General features: G+C 51.3%; 1 protein-coding gene across 3 annotated transcripts in view; it reads right to left on the minus strand.

The window, feature by feature from the left end:
- Positions 1-1,055: 1,055 nt before the first annotated feature.
- The window catches only part of VDR (vitamin D receptor), a 56,551-nt gene continuing 35,351 nt past the window's right edge, over positions 1,056-22,255 (minus strand). For all 3 annotated transcript variants that reach the window (XM_067696325.1, XM_067696323.1, XM_067696324.1), the window contains 6 exons: positions 15,252-15,436; positions 14,934-15,054; positions 11,628-11,799; positions 5,951-6,102; positions 5,665-5,781; positions 1,056-4,393 (listed from right to left, as the gene is read on the minus strand). In XM_067696325.1, coding sequence (XP_067552426.1) covers positions 4,134-4,393; positions 5,665-5,781; positions 5,951-6,102; positions 11,628-11,799; positions 14,934-15,054; positions 15,252-15,436 — 1,007 coding nt within the window. In that variant the 3' untranslated portion in view covers positions 1,056-4,133. The remainder of the gene's footprint in view (positions 4,394-5,664; positions 5,782-5,950; positions 6,103-11,627; positions 11,800-14,933; positions 15,055-15,251; positions 15,437-22,255) is intronic.

Genomic DNA, 22,255 nt, shown 5'->3' on the forward strand with positions numbered 1-22,255 from the left:
CCTTACCGAACAGCACAGATGTAGTCCCAAGACTTGGAATGTGAAAACTTAAAATCACTTTCTCCTAAGTGGGTGCATTCCTCTCTGTTTACCTGGAAAAGTTGATTGTAACACACGGCCGTGGAGATTTTGGGTTCCTCTGCACCATCTATCAAAATGCTAAATAAGAGTCCTAACAGTTTCTAAGGACATGTCTTCACGCTTCCCCTGCCAGAGCCTGTGTCCGTTTATGCAGCTGCTGGTTTCCTTTCCCTAAGTCCATTCGCTTTTCTTGACAAAACGGCCCTCAAGCCCCACCGCCAATTCTTCTATTCCCCTCCCCTCCCCCACTGACACATTTGGTTTGAAATCTTTTCAGATGCTTCTGAAAAATTAAATCACGTCCACAGGTCCCTAGGCCAACTTATTGTAAATAAATACATTGGTTATGTTTCCCTTGCGTGATTTTCCCTGCAGATGACCACGTGTGTCTTTGGTTAGTTATTTTTGCTTGTGTGTTTAACGAAAGCTGCCCTTTATCATAAACCCCCCTTGTTTTTGGAAATGGAGGGGGTACATTGGTTCCTCGGGGCCCTTTGGGAGTCCTATATATTCACAGGAGTCACTTGAAGTTTGCCAAGTCACTGGCACAGCATTTCAAATACAAGGCACGTTTTTGTCAACAGCTGCCTGGTTTCCTATTCTTGAGGTTCTCAGGTAAGGGCCACACAGAAATGGACCCAACACATGTGACTGAATGCTTCCTGAGAATACAGCCCTGGTGGATCCAGCACCTCCAATTTCTCTATCCCAAGGCCTACTTTAGGAATGGGAATCTCCCTTACATCCACTTGAATAGAGAGCTGGCATGACTGGCTGTCATTTGTCAGCCCATTCAGCTCAATACGAAGCAGTACAGTGTAGTAGGTAATTAATGGCTTCTGGAGCCAGATGCCAAGGGTTCAAACCCTATCTCTCACTTGCCACCACGGTGGCTTTGGGCAAATTATCCCCTCTGCGAAATGAGAGTAACAGTCGTCCATCTTCCCTAGGGTCCTTGTAAGGATAAAGCAAGCTGGTTTGCATAAAGCATTTATTTACAGCAGTACTTGCCACCAGGTAAGTGCTGTGTAAGTATGCACCATCTTTATTACCATAGCAGAGCTTTCTTCATTGGTTTATTTGACAAATTTCCGGCAAACTTTTTTTTCTCTTTGGAAATCACGCAGGAGGCCCTCTTCAAAGCTTTCTTTGCTGCTTTATTCCCAGATTTAACCAGACCTATTGTACGTTCCAAGCTTCCCTGTTGGCCTCCTTCAGATTCTCCCACTTCTTCCAGTCGGCCAGAGAAGGGTTTTCCTATCTCCCAGAATCTCGTTTATTGGGCATTTTTGGTGCAGACTTTCCTAGCTTTCCAATAATATAGGTTAAAAAGGTTGAGATGTATGAATGTCTACCTTCACATTCTCTCATTCTAAAACAGAAAAGATGATAACATTGTCTCCCAACTCAGCCCCAGGGAGCCTCACTTCTTCTCATCTTCCCAGCTGCTGGACTTCCCTCTGGGACTAGACTGAGCTGTCACGGGCCCCAGGGCTGAGGAACTGGCGTTCTCAGTGGATCCTGTCATGTTCCCTGGGGAAGGCAGGTCCAGGGGAGCGCCGGGAGGGTGAAGACAGTACAAAGACAGATGCACTTTATTGATAAGGCAACAGCATTACGCCGAGCTGCGGCAGAGACCCCCTCCGGCCAAGGCCACACTGGGGCTGGGGTGTGATTCACATTGAGACACAGGCTGAGGTGTCCCTTCTCCTCCTCCTGATGGGTCAGTGGGGTGACAACCCAGGGAAGCAAGGCAGGGATCTGGGATCTGGACATGCTCTGTCTAAAACCCAGGGCTTCCCCCAGGGATGAGGTCAGCCACAAGGGGCGTGGGACATGGAGTCTGAGCTCAAGCATGATGTAGTGAAAACAGCACTGGACCCTAAGTCCAAAGTCCGGGTCCAGTCCTGGGGCTGCTTTGAACTAGTTACACGAGCTTGGGTGAGTCACACCTTCTCAGCGTCAGTTTTCTTTAACAAGGGGATTGAACTGGGTCAGAGATTTTCAAGCCCTTTCTACCACTGACTTGACAACTGGACCAATGTGTTCTGCAGCTAAAATCAAATCCCAGGGGTCTCTCCCTAATTTGTAAAATAACAACAACAGTAATTAACGTGTAGAATTTTCACAACGTAGGTCATCACCCATAAATACCGCTTCATCAGTGGCGCCTACTACCCGCTATATTAGAATGTGGTACCAAATGGAGTCTGAAGACACCCCCATCTAACAGACATCACACTGAGTCTAAGGACGGTTCCGCAGTAGGGACGGTGGCTGTCAGATGAAGAAACACTGGCCAGCAGACACTGGCGGCTGTCGTGGAGGTAAGCTGGTTTGCTGCCGGGGTCTTCAGGGAACAGCGGACGCAGGCAGAGGGGCATCCTGCTGACACCACCTCCTCCTGGCTGAGAAAGCAAGCGCGGCTGAACTCCCCAAACTTGAGTATGATCTGAAGGACCCTCTGTCGATCCTGGAGGAGCCCTCTCTGCTCTGCTCTGGCATGCCTGTCACCCATGCCCCAGAGAAGCCCAACCGGGTACACGGGCTGTGAGTGCCCACCTGCTGAGCTGCTCTGCATACGGGGAGTTTGAGGTTCGGTGGCCCTACCCCGCCCTGCCTCACAGGTCCCTTTTGACGTCAGGGTGGGGGGTGGGAATAAGGAAGTACCCCGCCCGACTCCCCCCCAGTGCTCTCACTGACCAGCCACCAGGCCAACCCGCTGTCCCCCCACCCGGGGTGCTGAAGCACTGCCTTCGGGGGACAGCAGTGTTAGAAGCAGAACTAGGTGGGCAGGGAGGGCTTGGGCTTTTGGGGGTCTGGAAATTCCTCTCCCCCATCCCACCCTGCCAGGTGGGAAAGATGAGGCCCCGCTGGTAAGCAGAGCAGCACCTGCTTCTCCAGGCTGCTGGGGGGCTCAGACAGTGGGATGGCCTCTGGGTCACCACGCTTGGCCATCCCAGGATCAGGCCCCTTCAGCGCCCTCGGCCGCTGCGCGAGGGCCCTGGAGCCTGCGGCCGGTTCTCTCTCTGGGGGGGGGGGAGGTAAGGCACTGGCAGGGTGAGGATGAGGATGGTGCCCACGATTCTCTGAAGCCTGGGGCCATTCAGTCCTGCCATGTGGATTGATGGAGGGAGAGCCCCCGCCTCGGCCAACCCCTCAGCTCCAGGCTGAGGAGTTGTGGGCTTGGCGGCAGGACGGGTGTGGCCTCCATCGACTACTCTTACGTTCAGGCTGGGTTTGCCTGTCCCCTCACTGCCTGGGCCCTGCTCTCTTCCCTCCTTGGCCTCTCAGCACACGGGTTCTGGGCCAGTGGCCCCCGCCATGGGGAGAAATCCCATCTTACCACAGCTACTTCCGGAGGAGAATGTTACCACGGCGATGGGAAGAAGGTGGGCACCGTAGGGTTAGGCAAATGTCCTTTGGCCAGCAGAGGTGGATGAGGGGAGGCTGTGACCTTAGTCACCTTGGTTTTGGTCTTCCTTGGCAGTGAGTGTCCTGGGCAGGCCAGGGTAGGAAGGCAGAGGGAGAAGGCCCCAACGCGGCACACTGCCCAGGACAGAGCGGCAGCAGGATGAGGTGTGGGTCACGGGTCAGTGTTTATCGTGGGTGGGGCGAAGGAAGGGTGATCCCACCAGGCTCTGGGCGTGTGGGCCTGGAGCTGGGTAGAGGTGAGGGTATCTCTGTCCCTGAGGAATGGCTGCGTCTCTCCCGTCTGCCTGTCCCCTCGGCACCAGCCAGCCGCCACTTCTGTAGTGTGGGAGGGGGTATCCCCTGGCACGGGCCCACCTTCAGCCTCTGCCCTCTGCCCCCATTCAAGATTCTTTGTCAAATAAAGAGCAATTTCTCATGACTGAGGTCTCGAGGCACTGGGGGCAGCCCGTGGCCTGCAGGTAAGGGGGACCTGGTGTCAGGTTGGGCAGCAGGGAGGACGGGCTGGGCAGGGAGGGGATGTGGGAGAGGAGGGGCTGAACTCCAGGAGTGGGGAGAGCTGGGCAGCCTCCGGCCCCAGAGAGGCAGCCCCGCCCAGGCGCCAGGGCAGGCTGCCCTCCTCAGGAGATCTCGCTGCCAAACACCTCGAGCACGAGGGGCGTGAGCTTCATGCTGCACTCGGGCTGGAAGGAGAGGCAGCGATACTGCTTGGAGTGTTCCTCGTTCAGGCTACGCAGGTCCGCTAGCTTCTGGATCATCTTGGCGTAGAGCAGGTGGCTGCCTGGGGGTGGGTGGCAGCAGCGGATGTAGGTCTGCAGCGTGTTGGACAGGCGGTCCTGGATGGCCTCGACCAGCGCAGCGTCCTGCACCCCGGGACGGTCTGTGGGCAGACGGGCGGGCGAGGAGCTCTGAGCCACAGCTGCCTCACCGTTCGGCCTCCCCCCGCCCACACAGACAGACCCCCAGCCTCAGCATCCTCCCAGGTCACTCCTGGACGGCTGCTGACCTGTGACACCACAGTCCTCCCCAGCCCCTCGGCCACTTCCCGTGGCATTTAGGATCAAGTCTCAGGTCCGTCTGCGGGCCATCTGGGCCTGTCCCCACCTATTCTCTCTCCTTCTGTCTCTGTGCTCCATCTTTCATCAGGACCCCGATGAGCCATGCTCTCTGCACTCCAGCCTTCACATTTGTCTTCCTTCTGCGCAGAACTCAGCTCCCTTACCTTTGCCTGACTCTGCTGACCCTTCAGGTAACAGCTTAAAGGACGTTCCTCAAGAAGGCGATCCCTGATGACCCCGTGCCTCCATGCCCCAGACGACATCAGGTTCCCACTTTCTGCTATACCCTCTGTAGCATCATGTATCGTGTACTTCTTTATTTTTAAAATAAAGTATTTGTTTCATGTCTCTTTCTACACTTCCTGGGAGAGAAGTCTGTGTCCTGGTTGCCGCTGAGTCCCTATGCCCAGCATAGTGCCTGGTTCCTGCCCGAAGCCCAGTAAATCATTGCTGAGTGAATGAATGAACGAATGAATGAGTGAATGCTCACTGGCCAGGAGGAGGGGCGCCCATGTCCTTTCCTTGGGCCCCCAGCCCAGGAAAGCATCCCTGGAGAAAGGCCACTGGCTTGGTCTCTGAACACAGTCCCAGTGGAGGCCTCATCAGGAATCCAGCATCCCCAGAACCACAAGACCTCCCTCCTCGCTTCTCTCCCTCTTCCCACCCCAAACAGGCAGAAGAGCTCAAGGATCACAGCACCCTGCCTCCAAAATCAGGCAGCTAAACTGTCTGTCGGGCCAGCAGAACCTCCTATCAGGCCCCAGGCTTTTGTGCCCCATCCCCAGGGGACCTCAAGTGTCAGCAGAGGTCAGTCCAGTTCACACAAGAGCAGAGCTTGAGTACTGTCTGTGGCCTGAGATGCCCCATCTATTTGGTTCCTCAGAATTCCACCCATGAATCACCAATGGTCTTGCAAGGGCAAGGCCAAGGGTAGTGAGGGAACCGTCAACAGACACACAGCACACCGGCCGGGCGGACCCAGCAAAGTGGGTGGTTCCTTGTTGGTCTCTCCTTGTGCTCACTTCTCCCTCCAATCCTCCCTGCTGGCCCCCAGCAGGACTTCCTCCTTCTTGCTCCCCACACTGCTAGGTACCTGGGGAGACAATGCAGATGGCCATGAGCAGCACGTGTTCCTCCTCGTGCAAGTTCAGCTTCTTCAGCCCCACCTGGAACTTGACGAGGGGCTCGATCAGTTCCAGGCTGTGTCCGGCTATGAGAGAGAACGGCCAGCTGCTGTGGGCACCCACCCCACCCCGCCTCCGGCCTGACCCTCACCCTTCTCTCCCTGGTGCTGCCGCACTCCCTCTGATGTGCCTGGTGGGGCCCATGACCCCGGGAGGGGTGGAGCCGGGGCAGGAGGAGGCAGAGCCCAGCCGCACCTTTGGTTACATCGCTGACTTGGTACTTGTAGTCCGGGCTGCCGCAGGTCCAGGACATGTCGTCCATGGTGAAGGACTGGTTGGAACGTAGCATGATGACCTCAATGGCACTCGACTTCAGCAGCACGATCTGGTCCTCAGGGTTGAGGTCTCTGCCAGGGAGGGGGCGGCGGGGGGGAGGTCAGGTTACTGGTTCATGCGAACCAGTGCAGTGCTTTGACAGGTATACACCTGCCAGGTGACCAGCATGTGCCCTGGGTCCTCCCTTGAGGAGCTTGCAGCCTGGTTGGAAAGAATGAGGCTGTTTCTTGAGGGAGAACGACTTGAGAACAACTCAAAGCTGTGACCAAACGCCAACTGATGTAGCTCAGCTACTAAGACACGGAAAACCCAGCGACTTTCCAGGGTCTCCAAGGTCGGAGCAGCCATGGCTCTTCTAGGGTTAGGAAGATAGAGCCTGAAGAGGCTCCCAGGGCTATGGCATGAATATGGTCGTCTGCAAAAGCATGGCCAGAGCCATCCCCAGTGGCTCCCATGCTTTCTTTCCCTCTCCCTCTTCCTGCCCATCGGTCCTTCCCATAGTGAAGTCAACTCTGTCTCCAGGACATCTCTGGACTCCCACTCCCACTGGGCTGCTCTGATTCAGAGCTCCAGCATCTTTTTCAGTTGCCTCTTACTGGACTCCTGGAGTCAAGTCTCTCGTTCACCTTTCTTACTACTGCTACAGGGACGTGTCACTCCTGCGCTCAGAAATCCCCACTGACTATCAAATGCCCCAGGATCAAGCCCATACGCCGTAACTTGGCTCCAACCTGTCTTTCCAGCCCCCGTTCCCATCACAGACTCCACCAACCCTCCATCGGACTACTCCACATTCAGATGCTAGGCATTCTCATGCCACCATGCCTTTGAACATGGGACAGCTCCAGCTTAGAGCGCCCATCTTCTGCTCCACCCCACCTTTCTGGTCCTGAATCCAGTGAGGTCTCCACTGGATCCCTCCACCCTTCGATTCTCTTCACAGAATTAGAGCCATTCCTTTCCGACCTGCTGCACGTTGCCTGCAATCCTAGTTTGCCCTTTCCCCTTCTTTGCTTCCGTCCTTTACATACTTGTCTCTGGCTCTTCATCGTAAGCTACCTGAGGGCCAGCACCAGCTCTTAATGACTTTAGTGCTGCCCTCACACCGTTCATTGAGCCCTGAGCATGAGGAGAGGGTCAACAGCTATGTGTTGATGAGTAAAGAGGCTCATGAATAGTTCCACTGTTCTGAGTCACGAGCTGGGCTTGTCTGAACAATGACAAGGAAAAGGCAGGACCCACAGATCAAATTGCTTCCTCTTTTTCCTCCCTTTCTCTTTCTGTGGATTTCCTCCTGGATATCCTGTCGATGGGCTGTCATCCCCTGTGGCTGCACTTTGGAAAGTAAAAAGGTGGGAAACGGATATTAACTGATGAGAGTCCTGTATCAACAGGTGATGTATGAGGAGGCGTAAAAGGGCTTGCATGATTAGATGACCGCCAAAGGGCCTGCACTGAAGGAAAATCACAAAGTGCTAGGGTTGGAAGGCCCCACTTAGAGGCTATGTGGTCCAATTCCTTCCTCAGCGTTTCTGATAGACGGCTCTCACACAGCCTCTGCAGGACTCCCCCAGTGCCAGGGAGCCTCTGGCCTCTGGATACAGCCATGAGGTGCTTGGTTTTTGGGTTAATAGCCTCTTCTATTGGGCTCTAAGCCACGTGATCACACACTCATCCATTGCTTGTAGTTCTGTCCTCTCAAGGAACACAGAACCAGACTTCTCCATTAGCCGTGGGACATCCCTTTAACCATTTAAGGAAAGCCACATGTCCCTCCTTGCCTTTTCTCTGGAATAAACAGCCCTGATGCCATGGCATCTAGATGTCTCATCAATCTGTCACCTTTTTCTGGGTGCTCAATCCACATTGAAAGAATAAAAACTAACACCACCCTCATTTGGGTTTTAATTGATTATACGAGTAAAACAAGTTCATTATCAAATCTTTGGAAAATACAGTCTCCCACCCACCTATTTTTGGGCACTTTGGTTGCTTCTAAGTTTTGCTGTTATAAGGAATTCCATGAGGAACATCTTTGTATATAACCTTTGGTTCAATGGCCCACTCAAAATGGATGGCCAGAAGTGAACAAACATCCCATGGGTGCCTGGCTAGAGAGATTTCAGCGGGATCACTGCCTGCTGTGATCCAGACACACTACTTCTATGAAAACAAACCTAGAATGACCTCAAATTACCACCCACAGCCTGGAAATACAGGGACTTTCTAAGTGCAGCTCACAGCCAGAACTGGAAATGGTAGTGGGTGGCGGTAGCGGTGGAGATAAAGGGGAACTCAGTAAGAGACCTCGTTCCTGCTGTGATGGGCACCAGCTCCGGCTCTGGGCCTCCTCCCTGGACCTGAGTAATATTTACACACTGATCAGTTTCCACACCTGTGACCACTTCTGGGCACCTGTGAGGTGCTCTGGGGATGTCTCGTCTTCCCCACCCCCCTAGGCAGGGTCCAGCCTCTCCCCATCTGCCTTCTCTCGGTACCTCTTGGTGCCCTTATCTCTTCACTGTGACTATTCATATGTCTATCTCTTCCATCAGACGCTGTACCTCTGGAGGCCAGGGACTGTGTCCTAGTCACCTTTTATCCCTCACAGTTTATGTAATAAGCAAGCTGATTGTTGGACAGATGAATAAGTGAATATAGAGGAAAGGGCATAGGAGGAGGGAAGCACTATGACCCCAGGCCTGTGACCCAGGAAGGAGCCCCTGGGGATGGAAATGGCAGTGAGGTTGAAGGCGTTTAGCCCTCTGGGGCTGGGGCCTGGTCCCTCATGCGCCCCTCTGGGCAGTGAAACCTGTGGTCCTTGGTTTTCGGATCCAAGACGGCGCCTGGCCGTGGAGTCTCTGCTCCTGACGCCACTTCCTCCATGCATTTCTTTCGCAGGGCTGAAGGAGGGGGATTTGTGGGGTGCAGACCGAGAGGCTGAGGGAGAAGAGGTGGGAGCCAGGGGCAGGGCCAAGGCCACACCACAGGGCAGTCCACACCCAGCACAGTCCATCCAGTCCCGCCCACACTGGAATCTTGTCCTGTACTCTCCCCTCCACTCACCCACACAGACGTCTCATCCTGCCCTCCCCACACCCTCCACCCCCGCCTCCAGGCAGCAAGATCAAAGCCACCAGGGACGCAGCCACTGTTCTTTCACTTCTTGGAAAAACAGAACCTCTAAGTGCAGGAACCGGCAGAACCAGAGAACTGTTGGGCTGCCCCCGCCTGGGTCCTGTGGAAGCCTGGGCTCTGGCCCCCGTCAGGTGCAGCATCAGCTCCACCCATTCCCAGGGGGCATCCACCTAAAAGTCCCCACAGAGCTCTTGCTGAAACCTGCTCCATTTTTGTTGGAAAACATCCCACTTTGGGTCTTCTCAAGACATGCTGAAGCCAGAAAAGTTAACCCAAGCGTGTTTAGGATCGATTTAATGGATTTTGCCTCCATAGCTGGGCGGCTCCAATACCTGCTCACATATACCTCACTTCGGCCAGGACTGCAGGGCTAGACCAGGGAACTCTGAAGGATGAGGCTTGAAAGGGAAGGGAGGGGGTAGACTTCAGCTCATCCTTGGGGAGAGGAATTGAGGGGCAGGTGGTGTTATTTTGTGCGAGGGTATATGTGGCGAAGGGAAGGGATGGGGGCCAAGAGAAGAACTGGGGCTCAGGTCACTTAGTGGAGGGGGCTGTGTTGGGGTAATCCGGTTAAATGGGTCACTTTCCTTTTAGGACAGTTTTCCCACGTGGGCAATCCTAGCCACCAAACCTTAGCATCTGGACAGGGCTTCGGGTGCCCTCTGGTCCAGCTCCCCACTGGGCAAGGTTTGGGGACTGCGTAGGTGAGGGCTGCTCCTCCTGGGATTAGGACGAGAGCCACCCGCCACAGTGTATCCATCAACACCTTGAAGTGTTTTTTCTCTAACTGTTTGCACAAAACAAGACTTTGGGAACACGTGCAGTTTGCAAACAGTAAAGAGAAGAGTGGGGGAGGGAGCTGGAACCTGTACTAAGCGCAATGTTGCCATCAGTTCCAAGGAAAGACTCTGGAGGGTGAATCCCAGGCCCAGTGCGATGCTGACCTCACAGGTGACACCCGTTCTGCCTGCAGAGCGGCCTTTATTCTTTTTGATGTAACCAAAACGTGCGATACAGTAAGAGTGTCTCAATACCATTTGATGGTTTCTCTCCTTTATAATTTTCACATTAATTCCAGGAAAGAACATTGGTGAATCCCTGCTATTTGAATTGGTGTGAGGCATAAAATAACACAGAGCAGGTTGTCTCAGGACAGAAACAAACTGGGATGCGCTGGGTTTAGCTGTGTGAATTACCATCACTTAGCTGGCAATGCAGCAATTTAGACAGTAGCTGATGGCTTCCCTACGCACCAGAGATTCACCAAACCATAAACGGCACCTCGCGTTAGCTTCCATCCAGAGCTGGCCAACGTCTAGTCATTTTCCATCTCCCAGTATTCTAGCGCTGAATCCAAGCATCAGTATTGAGGAAGCATTCTACCCCTTCTGCTAGAGCTGCAACGATTGCTACTACTTGAAATGATGAGAGTATTGCTCGATATTAATTAATTTCTTTCTTTTTTTTTTTTTTGGTCACGCCACATGGCACGCGGGATCTTAGTTCCCCCGCCAGGGATTCCGCCTGCAGTGGAAGGTGGACCCTTAACCACTGGACTGCCAGGGAAGTTTATTCACTTATTTCTTGACCACAATGTATATCTCTTTGGTGACAGTGTTCCAAATGAACTTTTAGAAAGAAGGAAGCTATTGATATACACAAATATAGATACAGCTGCCTCCCAACATATCTAGTAAAAGCATCAACTTTTATGTACTTTTAAGAATAGTTAACACTGTATGACCATTTAAATATAAGTATTATAGATAGCATTATTACCAAAACAATAGAACATTTGAATGAATGAATGAAATTTGTATGAATGAATCCATAAGGGAGGGTCTTTACTCCAGTAGAGCTCCTTATACTTACCTACTTTGGCAAAAAAGATCTCAGTGTGATTAGGAAACAGCCTTGAGTGAAGGGTAAATTGGGTGAAAGATGCCCAGGTTATATGTACGAGTGCGTCTCCCTCTAGGATTCCTAAATTACATCACTAGCCCAACCCTTTTTCCTCTCTATCACTTCATCCTGGTTTCAGAATTGGGTGTGCAGGATCACTGTAGGTTTAATTGAAAAGGATAATATGAGGAATAGATCCAAGGCAGCTGGAGTGGACACAGCAGTGAACTAAGAGTTCTTAACCCGGCTCTGACATGTGGGCTCCAACACTAGAAATCCTGGTGTTGGCCATTGGACCTCACTGGGTTCCTGTTCCATCACATAGAAAGTATAAGGGATGGATGGCTCTCCAGTGCTGGCCTGCCGAGTAATGCTGGATGGGCTGCACTTCTTAAATACAGATTCCTGGGCCTTGCCCAGAGATTCTGACTCAGGAGGTCTGGGGTAGGGCCTGAGGCTGTATCTTGGGAAGCAGTAGATTGGTAATTTCCAAGCCTTCTTCAGGCTCAGTCTAGGATTCTGACTCTGTTCCCTGGATGTCCCAGAAGCTCCTTACCTGAACCCTGGGATCATCTTGGCAAAGCCAATGACCTTCTGGATACTGTAACTGACCAGGTCAGCCAGGTGCGGCAGCATGGAGAGCTGGGACAGGTCCAGGGTCACAGAAGAGTCATCAGAGTCTTCTTCACTCAGATCCAGGTTGGAGAAGCCGGTTGGCTCCATCGTATCTGGGGAAGGATGAGGGAAGAGAAGGAAGTACTTGAGCCAGGCTTCTGCAAGGCCCCGCGAGGCCCTCCTACACCCTGGCAGCAGGGCCAGCTGGGAATCCCACAGTCACCATCTCTCTCCAAGGTCACTTCAGCCCAGGCTTCCCCCTAGGGTTCTCTGTGTCTTCCTTCAGCAGAGTGGGGCAGGAAAATCAAATATCAGAGACACTCTGAGATAAGAGACCTTCTTTAAGATGTGAGTTTACATGTTGTTCCTAATGATCTCAAATCAAAGATGCATTTGGGGGCTTCCCTGGTGGCGAAGTGGTTGAGAGTCCGCCTGCCGATGCAGGGGACACGGGTTCGTGCCCCGGTCCGGGAAGATCCCACATGCTGCGGAGCGGCTGGGCCCGTGAGCCATGGCCGCTGAGCCTGTGCGTCCAGAGCCTGTGCTCCGCAACGGGAGAGGCCACAGCAGTGAGAGGCCCGCGTAACGCAAAAAAAAAAAAAAAAAAGATGTATTTGGAACCAATAAACTTGTGGAAAACAATGTTCAACCTCACTAGTGATCAAAGAATGGCCAAGAAGAACATCTACCTTTCACCTCTAAACTAGAAGCAAGTACGTTTATATGTTGACACCAGTGTTTGTAAAGATGCAGGGAATTAGGCAATCCTTGTGCAGCTCTGGGGTATAAAGGAGGCATACATTTGTGCAACTAATCTAGAAAGCTATCTGACCGTGATGGCCAAAAGCCTACAATTATGTACACTCTATGAACAGTAATCCTACTTCCATGAATTCAACATAAGGAAAAATTCAGAATAAGTGCAAATATTTAGCCACAAGCATACTGTTATCTTAATGAAGAGCTGGGAAAAAAAATCTAGATATCCAGTGATGGGGGTTTGGATATGTTATGTACATTACACCCCAGAATACTATGCAGCCTTTAAAAATTATATTCTAGGTGTGTACTGAATGGTATGAAGATATGACAATATACTATCAAGAGAAAGAAGCAAGTTACCAGACTGCGTATAGCACAATTCCATTTCTGAACATATATATGTGTTAAAAAAAATTGGGAAAAGATACATTATCTTTGGGTGGTAGGATTAAAGATTATATATAATAATATATATATAAATAAATAAAATAAAAAAATATAAAATAAATAAAATAAAAATATATATTTTTACATATATAATATATATATATTATATATTTTATATTTAATATAAATATATTATATATATATTTATATATTTATATATATTATATATAATATATAATATATATAAATATATATATAATATATATATAATATATAATATATATATAATAAAAATATATATAATATATATTTTATATATTATATATATTTTTATATATTTATATATACATATTTTTATATATATTTTATATATTTTAAAATATATTTATATATTTATATATATTTATATATAAAAATATATATAGTATATATTTAATAATATATATTTATATATATAAATAAATAAAATAAAAATATATATATAAAAATAATATATATAAAAAAATTGGGAAAAGATACATTATCTTTGGGTGGTAGGATTAAAGATTATATATAATATATATAATATACATAATTTAGTTTATATTTTCTGAGTGTCTACAATGAACACATATTACTTTTATATAATAATTTTTTTAAAGTTAAAAATGTTAACTAGTTTGAATTTTTCAATAAATATATGCTATACTGAACATACCATGGGGGGTTGGTAAACACCTCAAATTAATTAACCTATGATAAGAAATCAAAACTTCTAAATAATATTAAATTATTATGAAAAGTTGAAGTACAGACCAATGTATAGCATGCAGATTGGCCCTCTTTTTTTTTTTTTTTTCCTCCCGGCTGTGCCGCAAGGCTCGTGGGATCTTTGCTTTCCGACCGGGGATTGAACCCGTGCCCTCGGCAGTGAAAGTGTCGAGTCCTAACCACTGGACCACCAGGGAAGTCCCCAGATTGACCCTCATTGATAAAAATGAATATACCATAGAGTAAAAAGAGCAGGAAAGTGGGTAGAGAAAATTACCACAGGGGAGGGGTTACTACAAGGTTAACTACAAGGTGAGGGGCTCAGAGGATCAGTTATCTGTGCAGTGGTCCATGCAGGTGAGTAGACACACGGCCAACTCCACTGTTATCTCTGTCTAGTTGACACAGGGAGCCCTCCCACCTCCTCTGGATCTGGGCACAGATCTATCAATGAGTCTGGAAGTACCATATCTGAGGATTCTAGTTCCCCAGAGGGGAGGGGGCTTTTCCATCCCTGCCTTTCTACAGGCCCCAACCAGAGGGCAGCTGGGTTGGGTGAGAGGTAGAAGGATGAAGGGAAGGGCAGGGGGAGGATGAGGCAGGAAGATGAAGAGAAATGTAGGAAAGGACTATAAGAGGAAAGCAAGGGTGAGCTGGAAGAGACAGGTCCTCCAAGGCCTTAGGGGCCCCCCAGGGCTTGAGAGGAAGGCGGGCTGTAGTGGGACCCACATCTTCTCCTTCCATGCTGAATTCCACCTTCCAAAGACTCAGGCTCTGGTGACTGTAGTTAACAACACTGTTTGTTATATTTGAAAGTTGCTAAGAGAGTACATCTTAAAAGTTATCACAGGGGGGAAAACATCTTTGTCACTATGTGAGGTTAACTAAACTTACTGTGGCAATCATTTTGCAATATATACATATATCACATCATTATGTTATATACCTTAAACTAATACAATGCTATATGTCAATTATATCTCAATAAAACTGGAGAAAACAAAACCCCAAATGAAACAAACAAAAAACCCCCAAGGGCCCGCGTCAAAGTACCATTTAAAGGAATCGGGTCACTCCCAGGGAGGGAGCCAGGGGCCGAAGCCTGGCTTAGAGGAAAGAACAGAGGCTCTGAAGGCAGACCCTGCCCACCAGACCCCTGTTTGGCCCCTTCCTCAGAGTCCTCCACGTGGGCCCTCAGGAAAGCCCCGCCTCTTCTCTAAAAAAGGTTTTTCTCTGAGGACGTTGCCTGGCACACAGTATTTAAGTGCTGTCCTTCCAGCTGCGGCCAAGGACAGGTGGGCTGGGGAAGCTCTGGGCTCTCTGGGAGGGGGCGTGCAGTCCCACTTACCTGGAGAGGAGGTGTAGCGATCTGAGCAGGTGGAGGATGAGTTTCCAGAGAAGCTGGGCGTGTGTATGAACCAAGGCCCTGAGGGATGGCTCCCTTCATTCTCACCCTCTCGAACCGGAGGCTGGAGGGAAAGGTGGAGCGTCAGAGGCCCACACTTGGAGGTCACCTTCCTACCCCAGCCCTGATCTCCGACAGGAGGGGGAGTCCTCCCCAGTGTCAGAAGGCCAGCCTCCATCCCTTCCCAGGTTCTGTGCCTAGATGCCTCTTGGCCCTCCGTCCCCCTCCAAGCCCGGGCTCTGCTGGTGGCTCGTGCTGTACCCGGAACTGGCTGAAGTCGGCGTAGGTGGGGTCATAGGTCTTGTGGTGGGCGTCCAGCAGGATGGCGATGATGCGCTGCTGCTCGTCGGACAGCTTCGGCCGCAGGCTGTCCTTCAAGGCCTCCTCTTCCTTCCTCTTGAGGATCATCTCCCGCTTCCGCTGCACCTCTTCATCAGTCAGGATGACTGTGGGGCAGGAAGGGGGGAGTCAGGAGGGCTCCCCTGCAGCGCCTCCAAGGAACCTTCCTCCAGGTAAAGGCACGAGATGGAAGGGGCTGTGCCTCACACTTGGAGCTCACTGGGCCGTCCGGCCACGGGGACCCCAAGCCCACAATACGAATGGAAGATTGCGTGTTCTATGTTGAAAAGGCAGACGCGTGAGAGAGGAGGAGATAGAGGACTGGGGAGATGGGATGCCTGGGCGTTGTTAGGGAGCCTGGGATCTCAATAACAAGGTGTCTGACTCTGCACAGACTGAGCTCTCCAAGGCTTTTGTTTGCTTGTTTCTAAAATGAGAAGTTTGGACCATATGATCTCTTCTAAGTCCCTGTTTTGTTCCTTCCTCCATAAGGCATGCGTATGTGGGGATCCGATCTCAAAGGACCGACTGCTTTGAGACCTGAATGCAGGCCTACCACAGAGCAGACGCTTACTAAACGTTTGTTCTTGTAGCTTCTACCCCCTTCCTGTATTTCCTGATCCTGAGGGAGACGCTGTGGGGAGGGAGGGTGCACAGTCACGGCGATAGAGGCTAGGAGGTGCTGAGAAGACGTCACACGGCCTTCCCCACATCCAAGTTGCCATGTTGGTGATCTACTATGACCAACGTAGAAAGACTGCCTCTTCGGTTGGGCCCAAACAACTCCTGCTTCAGCCAATCCGGTCTTGGAATGACTGCCCAGGGAAGTTTTCGAGTCCTCTGGAAGTCCCCAAGCGTAGCAGCTCACAGCTCTAACCTGGGAAGCTCTCTCCAGCAACTGGCCAGTGTATCCCACCTCGGGGATCCCCTGCCCCCTGCAGGCTGTGCTGGGGCAGCTGCCGGGAGGGCGGGGCTGGGAGCAGCGGTGCTGAGCACGGCAGCCCGGCACACAGACCTCCCGGCTGGGGCTTGCAGAGCGCTGACGGCAGGAGTGGGCGCTGGGGCCCTCGGCCTGCAGCTGCTTGCTCTGTGCTGGTCTTACCAGGGCATCTGCCCACAGAACTGAGAGTTTCACAAGAGCAGGAAAAGGAACCAGAACCCCAGAGTGGGTGGGTGCCCGGCTTCGAGAAAGGCCTATTGGCCTAGGCCCCTTGGGTGGGGGAAAGACGAGAGAGGTTGGCGGGGGCAGGGAGGGAGGGCCGGTCCGGGCTGGGAGTGGGCACAGCAGGAAAGGGAAGCCTGCTGCGAAAGATGGCCTGTTTCTTCCAGAGCTGAAACAAACTATACCAAGAGGAAGACTGGGGTGGACACCACGCCCAGGTTACTGACTCACCTGCCCGAAGAGCTGCCAGCCCTCCTCCCACAGAGGGTGTCTGCTCAGACCCCAAGAGATGGAGCAGGGTGGGCGAGGGGGCATCCCTTTTAAGGCAGGGTGTGAGGCCCTAGCCTGGGGAAGCTGAGATTAGGTGTCGGGTCTTTCCTGCTCACCTGCGGGGCAGGCGGAGCCGGGGTGAGGGGTGGGGGGCTGGCTCTGTGTGCCCACAGGCATGCCTCTCAGCCCCGACAGGGCTCTGATAACCCCCTGTGATTCTACGATGTCACTCTCCTGCTCAGAAACTTTTTCTGGATCCTTCCTGCTTACCATGCCCCAACTGAAGTCAAGATTCTCCGTGATTCCCCTCCTCCCTAACTTTCCAACCTCATTTCCCGGTGCCACTGGACACAGCTTCTGCTCTAGTCACGTTGGGACTGCTGACCTGTGAACATGACCTGCCACTGCATCTCTCCTTGTGCTGGATGCCTGTCCAGCTGGGTCTTCTCTCCCCAGTAGCCATGCAAGCTCTATTGGTTCTCCAGCACCCAGTTCACAGCCCTCTCGTACGACGAGAGGCTTTCTTATTACCTCGATCTGCAGTGAGCCGTTTTTCCCACACACACTGGCACCTGATCGTTTTTCACTCTGTTACATTTACGGTTAGTACAGGTCCCAGTAAATACCTTTATAGAGAGAGCCTAAGAAGTTCAAGGTCTCCTTCACTGGAACTGCAGGCTACCTAAGGGTGGGGGCCACATCCTACAGTGCCTGTGTCTTCTGCACCAAGGCTAGCCCAGTGAGGCTTCCTCAATAGTCTGACGCACTGGACACCCAACACACCAACACTGGCTGTACCTACTATGTGCCGGTCGTCATCCTGGCTCAGGAAAGAACGGTGCGAAGTATAGCAATGCTGCGCGTTCCCTACCATGTCGGAATGGCGCACGCCGCATGCCTGGTCACCAGATGACTGAGCAAAGCTTACATTTTTAATCTAAATCATTGTGACGGACGTATTTTCAAGACAGAATGCCTTGTGACAGAACACCCGTAACATCATGTAACCTTTGCCTGATGATTCAGAGGCATCATTCTGAATAATTCTTGGACTTTGCAGGGACAAGGTTATGACCTCAGAATTGTACGGGCTGTTTCCCTATAGGCACTATATGACTCAGCTGTGATTCTGAGTTCTCGTACTACTTTTCATACCAGTCTAGCCCGCTCGCTTCAGCTATGTGTTGTCTCTTCTTATTTGTGTATTTCTAGAAGTATGCCTTTATCCCCCTTAAGAGTTACTTCTCATCTGTCGGGAGCTGGAAATCCTGGTGATCAAGCTGTATGTAATAAAAAATACTGTTAATAAACATAGAGGTTTGTTTGAATGTACCAGGCACTATTCTAACTGCTTCTATATATTAACTCATATTACTTAGTCCTTATAATAACCCCTAAGGCAGGTACTATTATCCTCGCTTTGCAGATGAGGGAAGTGAGGCCCAGAGAGGCTATAAAACTTGTTCAGAGTCACACAGCAGACAAGTGGTGGAGCTGGTATTTGGGCCTGGGCAGTCTGGCTCTAACCACTACCCCATACTGCCTGTGACTATAATTGGCCATGAATGTTCAGCAGGACACTGGTCCTCAGCCATGGAGTCCTGACACACAAGGTGTTCCAATCCATCTGAAGAGTATGAAAAAGTAAACAAAGTCGCAAAGCTTGTAAGTGATTTACCTTAAAAGGAAAAAGTGAAGAGATTTGAGGTTAACCTTATGACACTGACTGATCTTCTCCCTCACTTCTAGTGAACAGTGACCACCATCCCACATGCGGTACTAGAGGAAGAAATGCTAAGATCCGCTGGTTTCAAATGAAGGCTGCCGATCCGTGGGCCTCCCTCCAGGCAACATTTTCTGGGGACTAATAAGTCATAATTCTCTCACATATGCAGATGTTGTTGTGACTTATGAAATAAGTCATTTGTTTAAAGCGGCTGTTAATTTCATAGGATTTAAAGAATCATTTTCTCAATGAATTGCTACTAAAAATACCATTATTATCATGTAGGAGGACACATTTTTGTTTGTTTGTTTTATTTTTTGTGTTTTTTTGGCTAAACAATAGAAATTTATTTCTCACTAGGAGGCACATTTTGAAGTTAAAAGCCACTCAAGTTAAAAGCCCATCGATGGGCTCTCCAGTGAATAAAAGACATGAGCTGTGTACAGGGGTTTTGCGAAATCCATATGGCTGCTTAGTCGCTTCCCAGGTCCTTGCTGAGTGTGCAAATGGCTTTGCTCAAGTTAATCCCATGCAAGATATTCCCTGTTCCATAAAGTCTAGAATAGAGTTAGGGAGTCAAGATCTGAAAGCACGAACAAACGTAAAAACATTTCAGTTTGCCACAGGTGGCCTAAGGACAGCATTAGGGAAACAGACATAAAATTTTCCCAAATGAATGACATTGACAATATCAGATTGGGAGATCTTCCTGATAGATAAATCAGTGGGAGATGCAGAGATACAAAGAAGCATAATGGGGAGCTAATATTCAATCATTCAACACGCATTTACTGAGTACCTACTATGTGCCAGGGGCTGTGCTCATGTTGGGCAGAAAAGATGTACATGTATAAAAACATTAAACGAGTTCACATGTGCAGGCCAGGTCTACAAGAGGCCAGAGCTCAACTGTGAAATGCCTTGGGCTCCAAGGACATCAAGTCAACCTGGACTCGAAGAGAGACAGAGTGTTTAGCGGGAACAAACTCTCTTCTGCCCGTCTCTTAGGGCCCCAGGCAGTGCCTGGAAATGCACAGTGGAGGCGCTCTGGCCCACTGAGGGGAGTGGGGAGAAAAGGGGAGGGGGGCCGAGGGGCTGTGCTGGGGTGGAGCCCACAGGCTTGACCTTTGGAAACAGGCCTAGATTATTAGCTTTGGAGGCATGATATTTTAATTTCTCTGAATTTGCTCATCTATCACAAAAAATAAAAACAGAAGCATTTACATATTTAGGGATTGTTGTCAGACTTTAACAAGAAAGTACTAGTGCCCGACACTGGTACAGTAAGTGGTCAACAAACACTGGTTCCTACAGGCATCTCCTCAGCTTCTTCTGCCTCCTCTAAGAAACGGCCACCTCCCTGTCCCAAGCAGAAAGGAGCCTGGGTTTGCAGCTCCCTTCAGAGGGAGCCCTGGGGTGCCCTGTGGTTTTACTAATGTTGACACTCAGCTGTCTCTAGGAGGCTAGGCCTTGGGGATGACAGCCAGCCTGGGTGATATATAAGCGGCTCTCCTAGGGGACCTGAGCTGGGGAGCTCCAGGCCCCCCAAAGCTTGGCTAACCTGAGGCAGGAAATAGAGCTCTTCCTGGAGGACCTTCCCTTTGGGGCAGTGGGAAGAAGAAGCCTCACGTTGGCCCAACATTTCTCTTACAAATGGAGCTCTGGGGCCCAGACCCCAAAACGCAGCTCTACCAGCCCATCCCTAACTCAGCACAGCTCCCTGCAGTAGCCCGGCAAGAGTGGTGGGCACATGGCTGCCCTGGGCATAGAGCAGGAGGGGGGCACGGGGCTCCGTCCGAGGGACTGAGGCTGAGATCAGGTTGGCTGAGGCACAAAGCTGACCGGGGGCTGGGGGTGGGCACCCACTTCTGGATCGCTGGCCCCCTACCACGTGGTGTTCCTGGGGTGGAAGCACCCTGAAACACTCAAGGCCTGCTCATCACGGTGGATGCAGTAATCTCCACGGGGACCAGGAGGGATCCAGGAGGGACAACGGGATGGATTCTAGTCCCAACACGCCTTCTGACTCCAATCCTGGTGTTAATAGTTTTGCCTTTCTGGGTCTCAGATGATTTCTAAGTGTGCTTCCTGTTCTAAGCGGACGGAGCATCTCTTCTCCTGAGACAAAGGAGAGGCACTTCCGGGACATCAGTGAGGCTGGCCCTGACCAGAACTCCTGCGGCAGAGCCTTACTGAGTTCCAGGTGTAACTCTGGGCCATTCTTGGTTGGCTGGAGCCTTAGAACCATGGCCCCCTGCCCTGTGGAGGCTGTGTGCTCGGAGGGGGCAGGGGCAGGGGCGGCGCACACTGCTTCCTGTTTACGTCCAGCCTGGCACCTTGAACAGAGCAGGCTGCACTAAGCCAACGTGTGAGAAGCTCCACGAGGCACCCAGGCCTTGAGCCTCCATGACTCCAGGATAAACAGGAGATGGGCGGGGCAGGGGACCCGGGCTAGGAGTGATCAGCGTGCCCAGGCCTGCATGCTCCCATGGGGGCGAGGAGGAACGATGGCCTGGAAGCTTCTTCCAGGGCTGCTGGCGTTGGCTGGGGAGCTGGTATCGGGAGTGAGGGGCCATGGCCCACCAGAAGGGAGCCTGTCAAAGCCCGAGGAGGCCTCACTGGGACCACCACTTGGCCTCTGTTTCCCAAAAACAGAGCATTTTTTCCCATCAAGGAAGAAATTTCCCATCCCCTCAGCCCTGTCCTGTGGCTTTTTCCTTGTTCCAGACACGTCTCCCCTGTACCTAACGTCTCCAATGCCCACCCCCCGCCCCCCAGAATTGGCCCCATGGCCAGGAGGGCCTCCAGGGGTGGCTGTATCTGAATGTCCCTCCTGAGACTCCTCAGGCCCATAGCTTAGCAGGGCACGGCCCCCATCCCAGGCCCTGGAAGGGATCAGGGTACAGTTCACAGACGGGGGTGAGCAAAAGGCACAGAGCAGGGAGTAGTGTGCCGAGGGCCCCCGTGACCAGGCCAGCCCAGTGCCCTTGCTTCCAGCCCAGGGGAGGGCCTGGCCAGCCCTTCCCAGGGTCTACTGAATTCAATGGTTACTCTGCTTAGCAAGTAACTGGCACTAGAGCTCAAACGCAAAGTCCAGGGGTTATTTTTAGTTTAGCTTAGTTTTGTTTTGTTTTGGTCACCCCATACAGCATGTGGGATCTTAGTTCCCGACCAAGGATCCAACCCGCGCCCCCTGAGTTGGAAGCACGGAGTCTTAACCACTGGACTGCCAGAGAAGTCCCTAAGGGTTGTTTTTTTTTTTTTTTGCGGTACGCGGGCCTCTCACTGTTGTGGCCTCTCCCGTTGCGGAGCACAGGTTCTGAGGCTCTGGACGCGCAGGCTCAGCGGCCATGGCTCACAGGCCCAGCCGCTCCACGGCGTGTGGGATCTTCCCGGACCGGGGCACGAACCCGTGTCCCCTGCATCGGCAGGCGGACTCCCAACCACTGCGCCACCAGGGAAGCCCCTCAAGGGTTGCTTTTAACAGTGGGTCAGAACCTGTTAACCTGCCACATTGGTCCTCTTCTGCAATGCCAGTGCTGGGCAGGAAGTCCTAGAGGATCGATCCTCTTTTTCAATCTGGACCTAGAGGGTCCTCCTAGAGTCTAGGGCTTCCCCTTACAGGATCTTTCCACCTAGTCCTGGACACCAGCCCTCGGATCTGCTCACTGGGCCAGAGTGGCTGGAAGGCTAGGGTGGGGCAGAACCCCCATGACAGCCAGGCTCTGAATGTTTCTCCTCTCCATCACTCCTGCCCCTCCCCACTCA

This window comes from Pseudorca crassidens, chromosome 11 (assembly GCF_039906515.1).
Source record: "Pseudorca crassidens isolate mPseCra1 chromosome 11, mPseCra1.hap1, whole genome shotgun sequence".
NCBI lineage: Eukaryota > Metazoa > Chordata > Mammalia > Artiodactyla > Delphinidae > Pseudorca > Pseudorca crassidens.